Genomic DNA, 20962 nt, shown 5'->3' with positions numbered 1-20962 from the left:
CTCCCAGGTTCACGCGATTCTTCTGCCTCAGCCTCCCGAGTAGCTGGGACTCTACAGGTCTGCCCCACCACACCCGGCTAATTTTTGTATTTTTAGTGGAGACGAGGTTTCACCGTATTGGCCAGGCTGGTCTCAAACTCCTGACCTGGTGATCCACCTACGTCAGCCTCCCAAAGTGCTGGGATTACAGGCGTGAGCCACTGTGCCCGGCCCCCAGCCTAGGTTTTTAACCTCAGTAACTGAGAGAACTCTGGTCTTATTGAAAGAGTACGTCAGAAAATGGAGGTGTTTATAGAGGAGAATAAGTTAATTCTATTTTGAATATATTGGTATTAAAGTAATGGGGAGCATATCCAAGTAGCATTATTCAATATAGAGTTGGAAATACTGGAGTAGAAAGTTCAGGTTAGGACTAAAATAAATTTGAATCATTTACGTGCTTAGAAGTCATTCAGGTCACAAAAATTCAACCAAATAGCTTGTTTTAGGGGCTGGGATACGAAGACAAAAGACCTACCCGAGCTCTGCTTTTGAGGAGCTTTGAGGCTAGTAGAAGGGATAATATGATATTCCTCACTGAATATTATTCATTATATATATAATATCTTTGAACATACTATCCCTTCCGGAAGGGATATTATAATATCCCTTAATAATAATAATATACATTATTATCCCTTATAATAATAAGGGATAGCCAGGCACAGTGGCTCATGCCTGTAATCCTAGCACTTTGGGAGGCTAACGCGGGTGGATCACCTGAGGTCAGAAGTTCGAGACCAGCCTGACCAACATGGTGAAACCCCATGTCTACTAAAAATGCAAAAATTAGCCAGGTGTGGTGGTGGGTGCCTATAATCCCAGCCACTAGGGAGGCTGAGACAGGAGAATCACTTGCATCTGGGAGGCAGAGGTTGCAGTGAGCCAAGATTATGTCATTGTACTCCAGCCTGGGTGACAGAATAAGACTCTGTCTCAAAATAATAATAAGTGATAATATGTTCAGGGTACAAACAGGAAGGGATCTTTACTTTGTGACCTGGGAAAGTTACAGTTTTACAAAAGAAAAAGAAGACTGTTTCAAGAATTTATATGGGTTGAGTTTGAATGGGGTAGAGGAAAAAGGGACGATACCGGGAGTTAAAGATGAATTTGAAGAGTAGGACATGCTGTTACAGAAGCTAGGACTAGGAGGCATGATCAGTAGTGTCAGATATTTTGAGGAGGTCAAGCTGTAAAGACTCAACAAAATTTTTTTTACTGTTGGAGTAACAGCTCACAAATGATTTGGTGGATGTCCCCAAAACAGTGAAATAAAGAAGGGGAGAGGTGAGAGGACTGTTTTAATTTATAATGGTCAGTACTTAGAAAAGAAAATAATTATTGAATTTGGAGTGGCTTCAAGGACAATACATTTAAATATTTGTTCCAGAAATTGACCAGACTTGAAACAAAAACCCAGAAGTCATTCTGACTGAAACTGACAACTGGTGGGGCACCATGGCTCATGCCTGTAGTCCTAGCACCTTGGGAAGCCATGGCAGGAGGATTGTGTGAGCCCAAGAGTTCGAGACTAGCTTGGGCAACATGGCAGAACCCCATCTCTACAAAAGGTACAAAAATTAACAGTGTGGTAGCCCACGCTTGTAGTCCCAGCTACTTGGGAGGCTGAGGCAGGAGGATTGCTTGAGCCTGAGACGTGGAGGCTGCAGTAAGCCATGATCATACCAGTGGGCGACAGAGGGAGGGAGTAATCGTACTCTAGGCTGGGCGACGGAGGGAGACCCTGTCTCAAAAAGAAAAAAAAAAAAAAAAAAGAAACTGACAATTTAGAGTTCTCTAGCTTTTTACCAGGTCTTCAGATTCTTTCTGTGTGGAGGATGGATACAAATTATTTTGCTGACTGATAGAAAGTAATAGCCCAAAGTAGTATCCTCTGAAGTTGCTGTAGTTTGTGTGTCACCTTTTCCAGAAAGGTTGAATTTTGTGACTTCGAATTCTGTCTGAGAGTGGAGGTTCATAGAAGTTGATGTTTGCAAGATGCCACTGTGTTTCTCATCTGTTATTTTTGCCCCATAGGTTTAACTTCTTTATTCAACAAAAATGCGGATTCAGAAAAGCACCCAGGAAGGTTGAACCTCGAAGATCAGACACAGGGACAAGTGGTGAAGCATACAAGAGAAGTGCTTTGATTCCTCCTGTGGAAGAAACAGTTTTTTATCCTTCTCCCTATCCTATAAGGAGTCTCATAAAACCTTTATTTTTTACTGTTGGGGTAAGAGCTCACTTTGCTAGGAGTTACCTACCTTGCTACAAATGCAGTGTTAAAGTACTTTGTCCCGTTTGGGCTCCCTTAAAGTAAGGACAGGTGGAGGGGGGATCAAAAGGAGCTGGGCTCATGAATTCTAATTATAGAGTCTGAATTTTTTTTTTTTTTTTTTTTTTTTTTTTGAGACGGAGTCTCACTCCGTCCCCCAGGTTGGAGTGCAGTGGCGCGATCTCGGCTCACTGCAAGCTCCGCCTCCTGGGTTCACACCATTTTCCTGCCTCAGCTTCCCGAGTAGCTGGGACTGTAGGCGCCGGCCACCACGCCTGGCTAATTTTTTATATTTTTAGTAGAGACGGGGTTTCACTGTGGTAGCCAGGATGGTCTCATCTCCTGACCTCGTGATCCACCCGCCTTGGCCTCCCAAAGTTCTGGGATTACAGGAGTGAGCCACTGCGCCCGGCCTAGAGTCTGAACTTAAAAATTGCTTTTATTATTAAATTCTGGCTTACTTATGTAAGCCCTAGAGAATAAACTTATTGGCCTTGTTTGGTACAGCATTTCAAGCGGTGCTAAGTTGGTATTTTCAGTTTTATTTGAGGATTTATAGCTGGAAACAGGCCCCAGGGTATTGTGAAGTTAGTACAATGGGAAACAATAAAATGTCCTTTTCGCCTGCACAGTGGCTCACGCCTGTAATCCCAGCACTGGAGGCCAAGGTGGGTGGATCACCTGAGGTCAGGAGTTCGAGACCCCTCTGGCCAACATGACGAAACCCCGTCTCTACTAAAAATACAAAAATTAGCCGGGCGTGGAGACAGGTACCTGTAATCCTAGCTACTCCAGAGGCTGAGGCATGAGAATCACTTGAACCTGGCAGGCAGAGGTTGCAGTGAGCCCACATTGCACCATTGCAGCCTAGCCTGGGAGACAAGAGTGAAACTCCATCTCAAAAAAAAAAAAAAAGCCCTTTTCACTTATTAGGTTTCACTGTGCCAGGTATTCCCTTCTGTTGGTTTGTAAAAAGCAATGACAATGAAGTATTGTCCTTGGAAATATGTATAGATCTATTTCCCTCTTAAATCTATTTTGTAATATGTCTAATTTTATATAGTTTACAGGCTGTGCATTTGGATCAGCTGCTATTTGGCAATATGAATCACTGAAATCCAGGGTCCAGAGTTATTTTGATGGTATAAAAGCTGATTGGTTGGATAGCATAAGACCACAAAAAGAAGGAGACTTCAGAAAGGAGGTAAAGATAAACACTGCTTTCTTTCTTCTAGTTAATCACAGTTTAAAAAAACTGATACTTAATAGATGCACATGTTTTCAGTGTACATGATGCATTCACATAATGTGTAATAATTAAATCTGAGTAATTGAATATCTATCACCTTAAACATTTATCTTTATGCTAGGTATATTTGAATTCTTCTCCATTAGCTATTTTGAAATATACTATAGATTATAGTTGACTGTAGTTACTCTACTGGTAATCCCAAGTTTTGAAGCCTGGTTATTTATGAAGTGCTTTTAGTTAATGGCAACATCAGATTAATAAATGTCAAGTCAGTGCACTTAATATTCCTCACAGTAAGTATTGATTACTGTTTTATATGTCTGGTGTTGTACTTAGCAGTGTTCCAGAATTCTGTCCCTCTACCCGCATGCATCAAAAATCACCACGGATAGTTGTTAAAAATGTTAACGTTGGCCGGGCACAGTGGCTCAAGTCTATAATCCTAGCACTTTGGGAGGCCAAGGCAGTCAGGAGCTTGAGACCAGCCTGGCCAACATAGTGAAATCCCATCTCTACTGAAAATACAAAAATTAGCCAGGTGTGGTGGTGCATGCCTGTGGCCCCAGCTACTCAGGAAGCTGAGGCAGGAGAATCGCCTTAACCCAAGAGGCAGACGTTGCAGTGAGATGAGATTGTGCCACTGCACTCCAGCTTGGGTGACAGCGCGAGACCTCGTCTCAAAAAAAAAAAGAAATTAATGTTAATAGGTGTTAATGTTTCTGTGTGGAGGATGTCTCAGCTCTACTAAAGTTTAAGGATCTCAGCTCTACTAAAGTTTAAAGGCCACTGTCTTACTTGGATCACCTTGATGAATTGCTTTAGAGCAGCAGTCCCTAACCTTTTTGGTACCAGGGACTGGTTTCGTGCAAGACAATTTTTCCACAGGTCGGGGTTGCAGAGGGGCAGATGGTTATGGGATGAAACTGTTCCACCTCAGATCATCAGGCATTAGATTCTCATAAGGAGCGTGCAGCCTAGATCCCGTACATGTGCACCTCACAGTAGGGTTTGCATGCATGTGAGAGTCTTATGCAGCCACTGATCTGACAGGAGGCAGAGCTCTGGTGGTAATGCTCTCCCACTGCTCACCTCCTGCTGTGTGGCCCAGTTCCTAACAGGCCATGGACCACTAGTGGTCAGCAGCCGGGGTGTTGGGGACCCTGGCTTTAGAGTACGTATTTGAACTGCAGGGAATTTTTCAAAATATACATGCCTTAGGGATAGAGCTAGCAAGTGATTTTTTTTTTTTTTCCCTAAGAGACAGCGTCCCACTCTATCACCTAGGCTTCAGTGCAGTAATGGGATCATAGCTCACTGAAGCCTCAAACTCCTGGGCTTGAGCAGTCCTCCCACCTCAGTCTCTTGAGTAGCTGGGACTACAGGCATGTGCCACCATCCTGGGCCAATTATTTCATTTTTTGTGGAGACAGGAGTCTCACTTTGTTGCCCAGGCTGGTCTCAAACTGCTGGCCTTAAGTGATCCTCCTACCTTGGCCTCCCAAAGTGCTGGAATTTCACAAGTGTGAGCCACTGTGCCTGGCCCCAAGAGGAGTTTTAAACGTTTCTCAGTGACATGATATTTACACACCTGTGGTAAATACCTGCTGTTGAGTGTCTCTAACTGTGCTTGAGATGAAATACGGAAAAAAAAAAAAAAAAAGAAATATGGAGCTTTTAGAGCTTTTCATTTATATGCAACTTGATGGCCCTCTTTCTTCTTAACTGATTTCTTAAAAATGTTTGCTTTTAGATAAAACATGTATTTTATTTCCTTTTTTTTTTTTTATTTTTTTCCTTTTTGAGACAGAGTCTCACTCGTTGCCTAGGCTGGAGTGCAGTGGCGCGATCTCTGCTCACTGCAAGCTCCGCCTCCCGGGTTCACGCCATTCTCCTGCCTCAGCCTCCCGAGTAGCTGGGACTACAGGTGCCCACCACCATGCCTGGCTAATTTTTTGTATTTTTGGTAGAGACGGGGTTTCACCGTGTTAGCCAGGATGGTCTCGATCTCCTGACCTCGTGATCTGCCCACCTCGGCCTCCAAAAGTGCTGGGATTACAGGCATGAGCCACCGAGCCCAGCCAGTGTTTTATTTCTTTTATTCACCAATACATATTGAACACTGAGATTTTAGTTAATATGTGGTTTCAGGCCCATTTGATTTTCAAGCACTTCTGTTTTTTTATGACACATTGCCCTTCCAATCTGGAGAGGAGGTTGATATCTTCTTTACTTTTCCCCTTCCTTGGAACAGTGTGATCCTGGCCAGCAAGAGCCTGAGAAGGAAGCCTTGCATTTTCTTTTTACTAATGATGTTTTGAGTTTTCTCTAAGTAGGGAAAGGGATTCATTCCTCCTTGTTTTCCCATGGGCACATTCAAGAAGCATGAGCCCTATCTGTGTTAGAGAGGCTTTATGCCAGAACAGTGGATAATATTTGCAGGTGAAAATGACAATAACTGGCCATAGGCATCTATTCAGTACAGTGTATTTGAGAAGACAGTAAAACTGACCTATTCCATTATCCTGGATCTCTTACAAAGCTATAGGTTTCCAGCACATGTCTGCACATGAAGTTTTGATATCCAAATGTACCCAAATGGTTCTTGAGAATGGTGAAAAATGATACAAACAATATACATAATCTTCATTTAAAGATTGATTTGTTTATAATATAATTAAATGATAGGTTTAATGTATAAAACCTATGCCCATTAAAGAAGTTTGAAACAATATATAAATTTAACATGGAAACATGAAAGTCGTGGGAACCCCTTTCATGCCACTATACAGGAAGTAAGATCTGGGAGTTCATACACGGTGTAATTACAATTATAGAAATGGAATCGGCTGGGTGCGGCAGCTCACACCTGTAATCCCAGCACCTTGGGAGGCTGAGGTGGGAGGGTTGCTTCAGCCCAGGAGTTCAAGACCAGCCTTGGCAACACAGGGGGACCCCGTCTCTTAAAAAGAAAAAAAAAAGAAAATAAATGGAATTATACATACTAATCTGTAGTTTCTTTTACCTTGGATTTTTTTTTTTAAATAACAAAATCTGGTTCAATTTCATAGTTAGAATATATTTTTAATTTTAAAATTTTAATCATGGAAAATTTCAAGCAGATACTAATGTAGAGAGAGTAGTATGATGAATCATTATCATCCAGCTTCATTGTTCCCCAAGACAGGGCCAATTTTTTTTTTCATCTATTTCCCTTTTTTTCCCTTCCCTTTCCACCCTTGTATTATTGTAAAGCAAATTCTAGACGTATTTCATGCATAAAATTTTCAACATGTATCCCTGAAAAATTAGGACCTTGCTCTTTTTATTAAACTCCAGTACCATTACTATATCTTTAAAAAAGTGCAATTTAGTAGACAATATTCTCAGAATTTTAAAACATAAGATGTTGGTATGAATAATCACTTCCTTGGTACCTGTCTATATCTGCGAGTGTGCTGGGGACTTTACATTATTATTATTCCTTGTGATAACACTGCTGGGTACCTATTATTGTCCCATTTTGTGTGTCAAGAAACTGAAGTTTAGAAATAATTGTCTGAGGTTCCAGAGCTATCCAGTGGTTGGTTCTATGTGGAGAATGTGGGCTGCCTGACTATAAAACACATGCCTTTTCCACTCTACCACGCATTTATTATGTCTGTGGCCACCAGTGATTTTTACAGAAGAGGAATTCCTCTTTTATGTGCAAGGCATTTTCTTCTGGTTTTTCGTTTTTGTAGCCTGAAATTTCTCACATATGGTGATATGCAATTTTCCGTCTGTTTTAGATTAACAAGTGGTGGAATAACCTAAGTGATGGCCAGCGGACTGTGACAGGTTTGTGTTAGCTTACACGTTTTAACCATTCAAGGGAAGAGAAATCAAACCAAAAGGTACAGTATGTCACAAGCAATGGCTCTTGTACCGTGCCCACCAGTGGTTTAGAAGACAGTCTCTGTACCGATAGGCTAATGTAATAGTATATAAAGTGGTGAGGTATAAAGGTTTACATGATGCTCTGGGTCAGTTACTTTCTAATTTTGATCTAGTATGATACTGACTGATCAGTTTTGTTGTAGAATTCCAGCTTGTGGAATAGCTTATTAATTATTACTTCCCTTATTAAAGAAACTAATGGAAACATTAAGTACCTTCTATATTCAGGATGTTGTAATACACATTCTGTCCCTACTTAGAGTTGTTTACAGAGTAGTTGTCTCCCTTTTTACAGATAAGGAAAGCGGCTTTCAGAGAAGGAATTTTGAAAGTCAAACCGCTAGTAAGCAATAGAGCTGAGTTTCAAAACCCAAGTCTGTCCATTCTAAAACCAGTTTTCGCTCTTCTCCCCCATGCTATTTATAAAACCCTGTTTAAATGTAAGCATGACATGCATGTCACCATGATAACTTTTTTTCTTTGTAAATTGTTATGGAAAGACAGATTAGGCTCTTCAAGGTAACACCTCTGCAATATTTCATGGAGTTAGTTATTTGAGAAACTTGAAAATAGATTTTTGCCAGGAAGAGTGGCTCACGCCTGTAATCCTAGAACTTTGGGAAGCCAAGGTGGGCGGATTCCTTGAGCTCAGGAGTTTGAGGCCAGCTCAGGCAACATGACGAAACCCCATCTCTACCAAAGATACAAAAAATTAGCCAGGTGCGGTGGTGCGTGCCTGGGGTCCCAGCTACTTGGGAGGCTGAAGCAGGAGAATTGCTTGAACCTGGGTGGCAGAGGTTGCAGTGAGCTGTGGTTGTACTATTACACTCCAACCTGGGTGACAGATGAGACTCTCAAAAACAAAAAAAAAATTTTTTTAAGTTTTTTAACGATTGCATAGAAAAGAAAAAATTATTTCTAGAGAATTGCAAAATATTGCTTTTGCTCAAATTTGAGTAGACTTATTTTGTACTCTTAATTTTCTGTACTTAAGTGGAAAAAGGATGTTTATCTTTCTTTATTCAAACTGTTTATTCTCTCTGGAAGGCTTAATTTTTCTGACTTTTTTGGAACCTGATGCAGCTTTCAGGCTTATGGTTCAGACATTGCTTCCTTTAGGAAGTGCTTTCTTTTTTTCTGAACTCATTGCAGTTTTTATCATTGATAATGCAGTGTGCCTTATGTGATTGTATGTGTAACATCCTTGAGGGCAGTGTAAGCAACTGGAGGACAACAATGACATCTTTCATTTTGTGATAGCACCTAGCATATATCATGTACACAGTAAGGACACTCAGTTAAAATCTGTTGAGTGAATGAATGTTGAATGAAATCTTAACCAAGGGATTGAGATTTTTCAATGTTGCCATAACTAAGACCATAGAATTGATAGGTCAGTGACATCTTAAAATGATTACTTCAAAGATAGCTCTTTAGTAGCACATCTGTTTCCACTAGATTAATGTATTTTGTTTGCTTGCTTCTTTTATGAAAGTAATGAGGCTGGGTGCAGTGGCTTACGCCTGTAATCCCGGCACTTTGGGAGGCCAAGGCGGGCGGATCACCTGAGGTCAGGAGTCAGAGACCAGCCTAGCCAACACGGTGAAACCCCATCTCTACTAAAAATACAAAAAATTAGCTGGGCGTGGTGGTGCACGCCTGTTAATCCCAGCTACTAGGGAGGCTGAGGCAGGAGAATTGCTTGAACCTGGAAGGCAGAGGTTGCAGTGAGCTAAGATTGAGCCACTGCACTCCAGCCTGGACGACAGAGCGAGATTCTGTCTCAAAAAAAAAAAAAAAAAATTAACGAAATTAAGATTTCTTTAGGGTGGCTGGTGACTTTTTCTCATGCTGGTGAATACTTTCTTCAAAGAAGCTGGAGGTAATTAAAAATCAGAATTCTTTCCCCCTAGTCTTTTTCTTTTTTGAAATCAAGTCAGCCATTTGGCATGAAGAGCATAGCAGTAGAGAGAGATGCTTGTGATCTGTCTTGTAACTTGAATGTAAGCTGCTTTGAACAACATAAATGTGAATGGTCATGCTGCAGGTCTTAAATCTTTATTGTTAGATTATCCAAGTGACTTTAACCTCAGGAAATGCCGTTTGAACTGTTTTGTGTCACCTCAGACTTTTCTTGTAGGAAATAATTATTCTAGTAATAGTGATTCTAGCTTTACAATGTCTGTAAGTGGTGCTTAATCAATTACCTATATATGAGATTCTCAAGAATAAACTGTTTATTTAGTATGTCTTGTCTTCTTCCTGGGGTGTCAATTAGTCCAGCTTTCCTTGCTGAGCACTCCTGATTGCTTCTTGTAGACTGCAAAGTGAAGTTGGCTCAGCTCCTGGTTTTAATCAATGATAGATTTATGGGGTGACAGGTCTACTCCGTCCCACTTTCTTTCTTTGGATTGGAGATGTTTTCCGAATGGTTTTTTTTTTTTTTTCCGTTTTATATTTTGAAAGAACTTGACAAGTTTGACCTAGAGAGTTTTTAAAGCTTTGTGAGACCAGTGTGCCTCTCTGCTTTGTAGTATTCATACCTAGACAATGGCAGCATGAAAGCTCTAGTCGGTTAAAGATTTCTCACTGCTACACCAAACACTTCATGTAAGTATTCCTTGCTATTGAATCTGTTGAGCTCTTGAATTTGGATGGAAAGATTTTGGATACAGTAAGTTCAGACAGTAAAGTGTTAATCCAAATATACATAGTTTCTGAGTTTCAGATAATGAGGGGTATCTCAAATTTATCCATGTCTCTTTGGTTCCTAGGTGTAGATAAGAACAGTCAGATTGTAAGGCATACCCATAATTTATTTTATTGTTAAGGTGGCATCTGGTGGTGAGGTAAAAAACCCCTTTCTAGCTGGGTGCAATGGCTCATGCCTGTAATCCCAGCACTTTGGGAGCACTTTTGGGAGGTGGATCACCTGAGGTCAGGAGTTGGAGACCAGCCTGGCCAACATGGTGAAACCCCATCTCTACTAAAAATACAAAATTAGCTGGACATGATGGTGCATGCCTGTAATCCCAGCTACTTGGGAGGCTGAGGCAGGAGAATCGCTTGAACTTGGGAGGCAGAGATTGCAGTGAGCCGAGATCATGCCATTTCACTCCAGCCTGGGCAGTAGAGTGAGACTCCGTCTCAAAACAACAACAACAAAAACCTCCCTTTCTTACAGCTGATGCCAGGTTTGGAGTCTGTAGTTTTTTTTTTTTTGAGATGGAGTCTTGCTCTGTCGCCCAGGCTAGAGTGCAGTGGCACGATCTCAGCTCACTGCAAGCTCCGCCTCCCGGGTTCACGCCATTCTCCTTCCTCAGCCTCTGGAGTAGCTGGGACTACAAGCGCCCGCCACCACGCCCGGCTAATTTTTTGTATTTTTAGTAGAGACGGGGTTTCACCGCGTTAGCCAGGATGGTCTCGATCTCCTGACCTCGTGATCCGCCCGCCTCGGCCTCCCAAAGTGCTGGGATTACAGGCTTGAGCCACCGCGCCCGGCGAGTCTGTAGTTTTTGACTGTTCTGTCTCAATCTGTCTGTGCAAATCCCTTTTTAAAGCTATGCTAGGAAACTTGTTTTAATCCTTTTGTTTTGGTTTGTTTGGGGATTTTTTTTTGGTCTTAATTTTTATTACACAGAAATAATCTCCCCAGGCTTCATATTGCTCTGAAAAAGTGTTTATAAGCCCACTGGGTATTTGTGGGGCAAGCGGGGAGTATAACGTGGCATTCTTCAAACTTAAATTTGTCATCCCTGGTGCTTTTATATTTCACCTAATTTTCTATTGCCCTGATCTGTCAGCCTTTTAAGTCTGTCCTACAGGTCCCCAGGCAACCCCCAGAGAGAATATTTTCTCCTCCCTTTCTAGCTTTCAGGGTTGTCTTTGAGGCACTTGCCAGGTTTTCCTGTTAGTTCAAGAGAATGCTGACTTTACTGTATTGAGATTCAGGTAAAGCCACAGGAAAGAATCAGCTAAATTATTATTTTTGATCAAGAAGGAGCAAGGACAGAAAAGGATAGGGAGAGAGATCTCAAGAAAACTGTGCCCTAGTTCCTCTACTAGTGTATTTTTTGTTAGCTCCAAAGTTTAGTCACTACTACTCTCCAGTCTTTGACCCCTTGCCCCAACTTCTAAAGTCTATTCTTTTTTCTTTGCTGTTCTGTTTCTACCAGGCTTATTCTTTTTCATTTCAGTTCTCTCTCTCCTTGTACCTTTTCAAGGTTTTGAGCTGTCTTCCCAGACTAAGGCCTCCTTACCTATTCCTGATGTTGCTGGTAAGGCAATGTTTTCCTTGGTCTTATAGCCCATCTTTACCTTTTAATCAGTCACTGTTTTTCTGTAACTCCTGACTTCCCAGTCTGCAAACAAGTTATTTTTGTAGAAGAATAGCAAAATTAATCCTTGAGTGCCAGCCACACTTCAAGTATCATGCTATGTGCTTTACATGCCTTTATATTATTATTAATCATCATAAGAACCCTGTTATCCTCATTTCTCAGATGGGGCAAGGAACGGCCACATGACTGCGATCACACAGCTAGAACTGGGTGGATTCGGGAATCAAATCCACTTCATATATCAAAGAATAGGCTTTTTATTATGTCCTTTCACTTTTCTAGAATAGCAAACCACCATTAATTACCTTTCTGATAAACCACACTGCCTCCCCCTATCAAGTATCTGGGTGCTGATTCACAGCACAAATTGCAGCAAATTGTTCCAAAGTAGCAGCCTACCCCCAGGGAGGAAAGGGAGCCCTTTTTGACTGCCTAGACTAGATTTTGTCATTGTAAAATGAATAAATATGCATGGTAGCAGATGAAAATTGGAATAAAGGATACATAAAGTGAAAAGTCTTTCTCTCACTCTGAACTTCCAGTTCTGCACTTTTCCTTTCCCATAATAACCATTGCATGTTTCGTTACTTGTGTGTTCTTCCAAAGCATCTATTTATATATAGGCATTTATATCTATCTGTGGTTTAACACAAAAATAGTAACATGCAATACATACTCTTCTGCACCATGATTTTTTTCACTTAATATTTTAAACAACATTCTATATCAATACGAGTAGGTCTGTTACATCCTTTTTAATATTTTATTGAGGTATAATATACGTAGAAGAATGTGAATATGTCAAATGTACAACTCAGCTAATTAATTTTCACAAGCTAAGCACATCCATGTAACCAGCACCTGGATTGATAAATGGAAATTACCAGCACATCAGGCTTTTTTTGTTTGCTTTGGTTTGTTTTGAGACAGCGTCTCACTTGTCACTCAGGCTGGAGTGCAGTGGTGTGATCACGGCTCACTGCAGCCTCAACCTCCCAAGGCTGGTCTTGAACTCCTGGGCTCAAGTGATCCTCCTGCCTTGGCCTCCCAAATTGCTGGGATTACAGGTGTGAACCACTGTGCCTGGCCAGCATATTCTTTTTAATGGCATTATGGTATTCCATGTGAATGAGTATTATTTAACAAATCTTTTATTAATAGATATTTAGGTTGTTTTCAGTCTTCTGCTTCTATAAATATTACTGCAGTGAAATGCCTTATATATAGATCTCTGTGCCTTGTACAAGTATATTTTTAGGATAAGTTACTGGAAATAGAATTGCTGGGTCAAAGAATATGTACATTTCAAATTTTGTGTATTGCAAAGTTGTCTTAAAAGAAGTTGTGTACCATTTTAAATGTCCTCCCACAATGTACAGAGTATAAATACATCAGATTGATTTCTAAAAGTTGCCCACAGGGGAGGTTAGATATTCTCATCTGCAGGGAGAGTACAGAGAAATAACAGTCCTTTTTTGTGGTTAGCAATTATAAGGGCCTTTGCCTCCCTCATTGTGAATTTGCCCTTTCTGTTTACCCGTATTAGTTTCAAACTTTCTGTCTCTATCCCAGTGGGAGGATGGAAGATGGACAGTCTCTCTGGGTTTCTTCTTGATTCCAGGTAGCTGTGGACCCAGTCCTTAATTAGTTTGGTGGATACTGCCTAGGAAAAGAAATGATAGCCACTGTGTGAGGCCAACAGGTTGATCTTTGCACCTGCCTGGTTCCCAGAGAACCTGAGGTAAGGATGGCTTGAGCCTAGTTCTTTGGCTGCTGTGGATGTACATGCTTGTCAGTGTCTGGACTGGCCAGGTCTGGGTTGGTATAGTAGCCCCTTCAGATAAAGGAGCTTTGGAGGGGTGAATTGGCCCACCCAGAAACAGAGGGGATCTGTGAGTAGCTATTAGACCTCAAGTGGTATGGTAAGTCCTTTATAGGAAAATGAGAAAAAGGGTTTTACTACCTTTCTCGGGCTGAGGAGGAAAATAACCTGAGGTCATTGAACCAAGTAGTGCTTTCCAAATCAGTGCATCTGCCTTTTTAAAAATTAAGATATAATTCACATATAAAATTCACCATTTAAAGCAGGGGTTCCGAGCCCTGGGCAAGGGACTGGTACCAGAACCAGGCTGCAGAGCAGGAGGTGAGCGGCAGGGGAACAAGTGAAACTTCGTTTGTGGGTTTTTTTTTTTGTTTATTTTTTTGAGACAGAGTCTTGCTCTGTCACCCAGGCTAGAGTGTAGTGGCGTGATCTTGGCTCACTGCAATCTCTGCGTCCCGGATTCAAGTGATTGTCCTGCCTTAGCCTCCCAAGTAGCTGGGATTACAGGCACCTGTCACCATGCCTGGGTAACTTTTGTATTTTTAGTAGAGACAGGGTTTCGCCATGTTGGCCAGGCTGGGATCTAGGTTGCGTACTCCTTATGAGAATCTAATGCCTGATGGTCTGTCACTGTCTCCCATCATACCCAGACGGAACTGTCTGGTTGCAGGAAAACAAGCTCAGGGTTCCCACTGATTCTACATTATGAGAAGTTGTGTAATCATTTCATTATATATTATGATATAATAGAAATAAAGTGCAGAATAAATGTAATGCACTTGAATCATCCTGAAACCATCCCCCCACTCCTGGTCTATGGAAAAATTGTCTGACACAAAACTGGTCCTTGGTGCCAAAAAGGTTGGAGACCATTGATTTAAAATGTACAGTTGGCTGAGTGTGGTGGCCCACACTTGTAATCCTACCACTTGGAGGCCTGGCACTTAGGAGGCCGAGGTCAGAGGATTGCTTGAGTCTAGACCAGCCTGGGCAACATAGTGAGACCCCCCACATCTCTCTAAAAATAATAATAAATAAAAATAGAAAGCCAAAGTAAATTCAGTGGTTTTTATTATATTTAAAAGGCTGTGCGACTATCATCGTCATCTAATCCCAGGGCCTTTTCATTATCCCAAAAAGAAACCCCATTCCCATTAGCAGTCACTCCCCCATTCCCTCCTTCCCTCCTTCCCCTCAGCCTTAGGCAGCCATCAACCTGCTTTCTCTAGGGGCTTTCCTCTTCTGGAGATTTCATACACATCAAGTCACATAATATGTGGCCTTTTGTGTCTGTTTCTTTCACTTAGCATAATGTTTTTAAGGTTCACTCATGTTGCAGTATATATCATCAGTACTTCCGTTTCTTTTTATGGCCAAATAATATTCCAGTGTATGGATATATTACATTTGTTTATTCCTTCATCAGTTGATGGGCGTTTGAGTTGTTTCCATTCTTCAGCTATTAATAATGCTGCTATGAACCTCTATGTGCACATTTTTTTGTGGACATATGTTTTCATTTCTCGGTATATATAGCCAGGAATGGAATTGCTGGGTCATATGGTAACTGTTGTTTTTTTTTTTTAATTGTAAAAAAAAATAACATGAAATATACCGTCTTAATCATTTTTAAGCATATAGTTCAATAGAGTTCAGTATATTCACATTTTTGTAAAACCAATCTCTAGAACTTTTTCATTTTGCAGATCTGAAGCTCTACTCATTAAACAATACATCCCCTTTTTCTCCTCCCTTCAGCCCTTGATAACCACCATTCTACTTCCTTTTTCTATGCATTTGACTACTTTAGATACCTCATACAAGTAGAATCATAAAATACTTGGTGTTTTGGACTGGCTTATTTCACTTAGCATAATGTCCACGAGGTTTATCCATGTTGGAGCATGTGACAGTATTTACTTCCTTTTTTAAGGCTGAATAATACTTTATTTTGTGTGTATATCACATTTTGTTTATCCATTTACCTACTGATGGACATTTGAGTTATTTCTACCTCTTGTTATTGTGAATAATGCTGCTATGAAAATGGGCTTGCAAATATCTCTTTGAGACCGACCATGCATTCAATTCTTTTTTATTTTTTGAGATGGAGTCTTGCTCTGTCGCGCAGGCTGGAGTGCAGTGGCGTGATCTCAGCTCACTGCAAGCTCTACCTCCCAGGTTCAAGCAATTCTCCTGTCTCAGCCTACCGAATAGCTGGGACTTCAGGTGGACGCCACCATGCCCGGCTAATTTTTGTATTTTTTTTTTTAGTAGAGACAGGGTTTCACCATATTGGTCAGGCTGATCTCGAACTCCTGACCTCAGGTGATCCACTCGCCTCGGCCTCCCAAAGTGCTGGGATTACAGGCATGAGCCACCACACCCGGCCAATTCTTTTGGATGTATATCCAGTTACAGGATTGGTGGATCACATGGTTATTGTATTTTTAATTTTTTTTGAGGAATTCTCATACTGTTTTCCATGGTGGTTGTACCATTTTACATTCTCGCCAACAGCGCTCAAGTCTTCCAATTTCTCACATTCTTGACAACATTTGTTATTTTCTCTTTGTGTGAGTGTGTAGGTGTTTGACAGTAGCCATCTTGATGAGTGTGAGATAATACCTCACTGTGGTTTTGATTTGCTTTTTCTGGTGATTAGTGATGTTGAGCATCTTTTCACATGCTCGTTGGCCATTTGTTTTATCATCTCTGGAAAAATGTATTTCAAGTACTCGAGTTATTTGATTTTTTGTTGTTGTTGAGTTATAAGCATTCTTTTTCATTTGTTTGTTTTTTTGAGACAGAGTCTTGCTCTTTCGCCCAGGCCAGAGTGCAGTGGAGCGATCTCGGCTCACTGCAATCTCTCTCTCCTGGGTTCAAGCACTCTTCCCACCTCGGCTGGGATTACAGGTGTGTGCCACCACGCCTGGCTAATTTTTGTACTTTTAGTAGAGATGGGGTTTCGCCATGTTGGCCAGGCTGGTCTCGAACCCCTGATTTCAAATGATCCACCTACCTCAGCCTCCCAAAGTGCTGGGTTTACAGGCATGAGCCACTGCACCTGCCTGAGTTATAAGCATTCTTTATTTGTTCTTGATATCACCCCCTTTTCAGATACATTATTTGCAAATACTTCCATTCTGTGATTTATTTCTGCTTTTTTACTCTTTTGATTGTATCTTTTGATACACAAAAGTTTTTAAGTTTGATATAGTCCCAGTTGTCTATTTTTTCTTTTGTTGCCTGTGCCTTTGGCGTCATAGCCAAGAAATCATTACCAAGTCCAGTGTCATGAGGCTTTTCTTCTGTTTTCTTCTAGGAGTTTTATAGTTGAGGGTCTAACATTCAGGTCTTTAATCCATTTTGAGTTAATTTTTGTATATTGGTATAAGATAAAGATCCAACTGCTCTCTTTTGCATGTGGGTATCTAGTTTTCCCTTTGTTTTCTTTTTGAAGAACTATCAAATTGTTTTCCATAGGTAGCTACACCATTTTCCACTCCTTCAAGTAGTGTGAGGATTCCATCTGTTATTGCCTGTCTTTTCTGTCAGCAACTACAATTTTTTTTTGTATTTTTTAATTGTAAAATATATATATAACATAAAATTTACCATTATAGACATTTTTTAGTGTACACTTTAGTTGCTTTAAGTACATTCACAGTGTTGTAGGTTGGGCGTGGTGGCTCATGCCTGTAATCCCAGCACTTTGGGAGGCGGAGGTGGGAGGATTGGCTGAGGCCAGGAATTTCAGACAGTGTTGTATAACCATTACTACTGTCTATTTCCAGGGCTTTTTCATTATCCCAAACAGAAACACCGAACCTGTTAAACAATAGCCCCCTATTACCCCCTCCCCTCAGCTACTAGTAACCGCATTCTACTTTCTGTCTCTATGAGTTTGCCTATTCTAGATCCTTCATATAAGTGGAACTATAATTTTTTTTCTTTTTGGTCCAGCTTCTTTTGCGTAGCATAGCTTTTTAATGGTTCGTCCATATTGTAGCATGATGAAAATTTCCTTTGTAAAGCTCAGATATTCCATTCTGTGTATTTACCACATTTTGGTTATCCATTCATCTGTTGATGGACATTTGGGTTGTCTCCATCTCTTGGTTATTGTGACTAATGCTGTGATATACAAAGGTTCTGACATCCCCACATCCTTGGCAATACTATTTTTAATTTTTTTGAGACAGAGTCTCACTCTGTCACTCAGGCTGGAGTGCAGTGGTATGAACATGGCTCACTACAACCTCAACCTGGTCTCAAACAACCCTCCTTCCACAGCCTCTTGAGTAGCTGGGACTACAGGCACGCACCATCACACCTGGCTAATTTTTTAATTTTCTGTAGAGATGAGGTCTTGCCAAGTTGCCCAGGCTGCTTTTGAACTCCTGGGCTCAAATAGTCCTCCTGCCCTGGCCTCCCAAAGTGCTAGGATTACAGGTGTGAGCCACCGTGCCTGGCCTATTTTCCTTTTTTTTAAATGTGATAATAGCCATTGTAATGGGTATAGTTTTGATTTCCATTTTGCTAGTGACTAGTAATGGTGAGCATCTTTTCATGTGCTTATTGAGTATTTGTATATCTTCTCTGGAGAACTGTCTACTTACTTCCTTTCCCATTTTTACATTGGGTTGTTGGGTTTTTTTATATATTCTGGATATTAATCCCTTATTGGATATGATTTGCACATTTTCTCCCATTTTGTTGCCTTTATTATATCCATCCTGGTGAGTGTGAAGGGGTGTATCACTGTGGTTTTGATTTGCCTTTCCTTAATCACTAATGAACATCTTTTCATGTCTTATTGTATATTTATTCTTCTTTGGAGAAATGCCTGTTTCTCCAAATCTTTTGCCCATTTAAAAATAGCTATTTGTCTTTTTATTGAGTTGTAAAAGTTATTTATATATTCTGGATACTAGACCCTTATTAAGAGATATGATTCACAAATATTTTTCCCATTCTGTGAGTTGTCTGATCACTTTCTTCATAGTGTTTTCTGAAGCATGAACATTCTAATTTTGCTGAAGTTCATCTTATCTATTTTTTTCTTTTGTTGCTTGTACTTTTAAGTGTCATGTCAAGGAAACTGTGAGCTAATTCAAGGTCACAAAGATGTGTACCTCTCTTTTCTTCTAAGAGCTTTAAAATTTTAGCTCTTAAATTTAGGCATTTGATTAATTCAGAGTTAACGTTTGTATTTGGTTTGAGATAGGGGTCCAAACTCATTCTTCGCTTATGGATATCCACTTGTCTGAGCACCATTTTTTGGCAAGACTATTCTTTCCCCTATTGAATTGTTTTGGAACCTTAGTCAAAAATCAGGTGACCGTAATCGTATGGGTATATTTCTGGAGTGTCAATTCTGTCCATTGATCTATATATCTGACCTTATTCTAGTACTACATTGTCTTTATTCCTGTAGGTTTGTGTTGTAAATTCTGAAACTATGAATTGTGAGTCTTCCAACTTTGTTAATATGAAATATTACATTGATTTTTCATATGTTGAACCAAGCTGGCATTCCTGTGACAAATTCCACTTGGTCATGATTTATAATCCTTTTTATATATGGCTGGATTTGGTTTGCCAATATTTTCTTGAGGATTTTTGCGTCTGTTTTCATAAAGGAATATTGATAGCTTTTTGTGATGTCTTTGGTTTTGATACGGAGGTGATAGTGGCTACATAGAATGTTCCTTCCTCTTGTGTTTTTTGAAAGAGTTTGAGAAGGATTGGTGTTAATTCTCTTTTATATTTGCTAGAATTTCCCAGTTGTGGTAAGTTGAATAGTGTGCTTCCCCAAAATTTGTGTCCACGTAGAACCACAGAATGTTACTTTACTTGAAATAGGGTCTTTGCAGATTTGGTTAGTTACAGAGAGATCATATTACATTAGGATGTACCTTAAATCCATTGACTCATGTCCTTATAAGAAGAGAGGACAAAGAAAGATACAGAAAACAAGACCAAAGAGATGGTGGCAGAGATTGGATACAGAAAACAAGACCAAAGAGATGGTGGCAGAGATTGGAGTGATGCACCTGGAAGCCAAACAATGCCAAGAATTGTCGAGAGCCACCAGAAGCTAGGAAGAGGGGAGGAAGGACACTTCCCTAGAGCCTTCAAAAGGAAGCATGGCCCTGCTGACACTTTACTCTTTGATTTCTGACTTCTAGCTTCCAGAACTGGAAGAGAATAGATTTTTGTTTTAAGCCACTGAGTTTGTGTTACAACAGCTGTAGGAAACTCAAATACTAGTGAAGCCAATGAGAAACATAGGCACCTAACACCTAATCTGGCTCTGGGGTTTTCTTTGTGGTAAGTTTTTTAAATTACTAATTCAGTCTCTTTACTTATTCTTGGTCTGTTCAGATTTTCTATTTCTTTGAGTCAATTTTAGTAGTTTGTGTCTTTCTAGGAATTTTAAATTTCATCTAAGTTATTCTCATTTGTTGGTATATAATTGTTCATTGTATTTTGTAGTAATTCTGATTTCTGTAAGGTTGGTAGTAACATTCTGCTTTCAGTCCTGATTTTAGTAATTTGTTTTTATTTTTCTTTTTATTTTTTAGCAAATCTCAGACCTGTATGAGATGACTTTCGTAATTTGAGTCTTTTTTTCTTTGTCACTGTAGCTAAAAGTTTGTCAATTTTGTTCATTTCAAACAAATCCAACTTTTGGATTTATTAATTTTTCTGTTATTTTTCTATTCATTTACCTATGTTCTTCATTCTTTCCTTCTGCTTGCTTTGGTTTTAGTTTGCTCTTCTCTTTACACTTTCTTTTTTTTTTTAATTTATGAACTATTTATTGATGATTCTTGGGTGTTTCTTGGAGAGGGGGATATGGGAGGGTCATAGGATAATAGTGGAGAGAAGGTCAAGAGATAAACACATGAACAAAGGTCTCTGGTTTTCCTAGGCAGAGGACCCTGCGGCCTTCTGCAGTGTTTGTGCCCCTGGGTACTTGAGATTAGGGAGTGGTGATGACTCTTAAAGAGCATGCTGCCTTCAAGCATCTGTTTAACAAAGCACATCTTGCACCGCCCTTAATCCATTTAACCCTGAGTTGACACAGCATATGTTTCAGAGAGCATGGGGCTGGGGGAAAGGCCATAGATCAACAGCATCCCAAGGCAGAAGAATTTCTCCTAGTCAGAACAAAATGGAGTCTCCTATGCCCACCTCTTTCTACACAGACACAGCAACAATCTGATCTCTCCTTCCTTTCCCCACACTTCCCCCCCTCTTCTTTTCAACAAAACCGCCATCGTCCT

General features: G+C 40.3%; 1 protein-coding gene across 4 annotated transcripts in view; it reads left to right on the top strand.

The window, feature by feature from the left end:
- PARL (presenilin associated rhomboid like) overlaps positions 1-20962 on the top strand; it is a 60893-nt gene that overhangs the window by 16361 nt on the left and 23570 nt on the right. For all 4 annotated transcript variants that reach the window (XM_063662478.1, XM_054479998.1, XM_063662477.1 and 1 more), the window contains exons 2-4: positions 2080-2275; positions 3381-3521; positions 7358-7406. In XM_063662478.1, coding sequence (XP_063518548.1) covers positions 2080-2275; positions 3381-3521; positions 7358-7406 — 386 coding nt within the window. The remainder of the gene's footprint in view (positions 1-2079; positions 2276-3380; positions 3522-7357; positions 7407-20962) is intronic.

Source organism: Pongo pygmaeus, chromosome 2 (assembly GCF_028885625.2).
Source record: "Pongo pygmaeus isolate AG05252 chromosome 2, NHGRI_mPonPyg2-v2.0_pri, whole genome shotgun sequence".
Taxonomy (NCBI): Eukaryota; Metazoa; Chordata; class Mammalia; order Primates; family Hominidae; genus Pongo; species Pongo pygmaeus.
The sequence above is the reverse complement of the archived record's forward strand: the minus strand, read 5'-3'. Positions and strand labels throughout refer to the sequence as shown.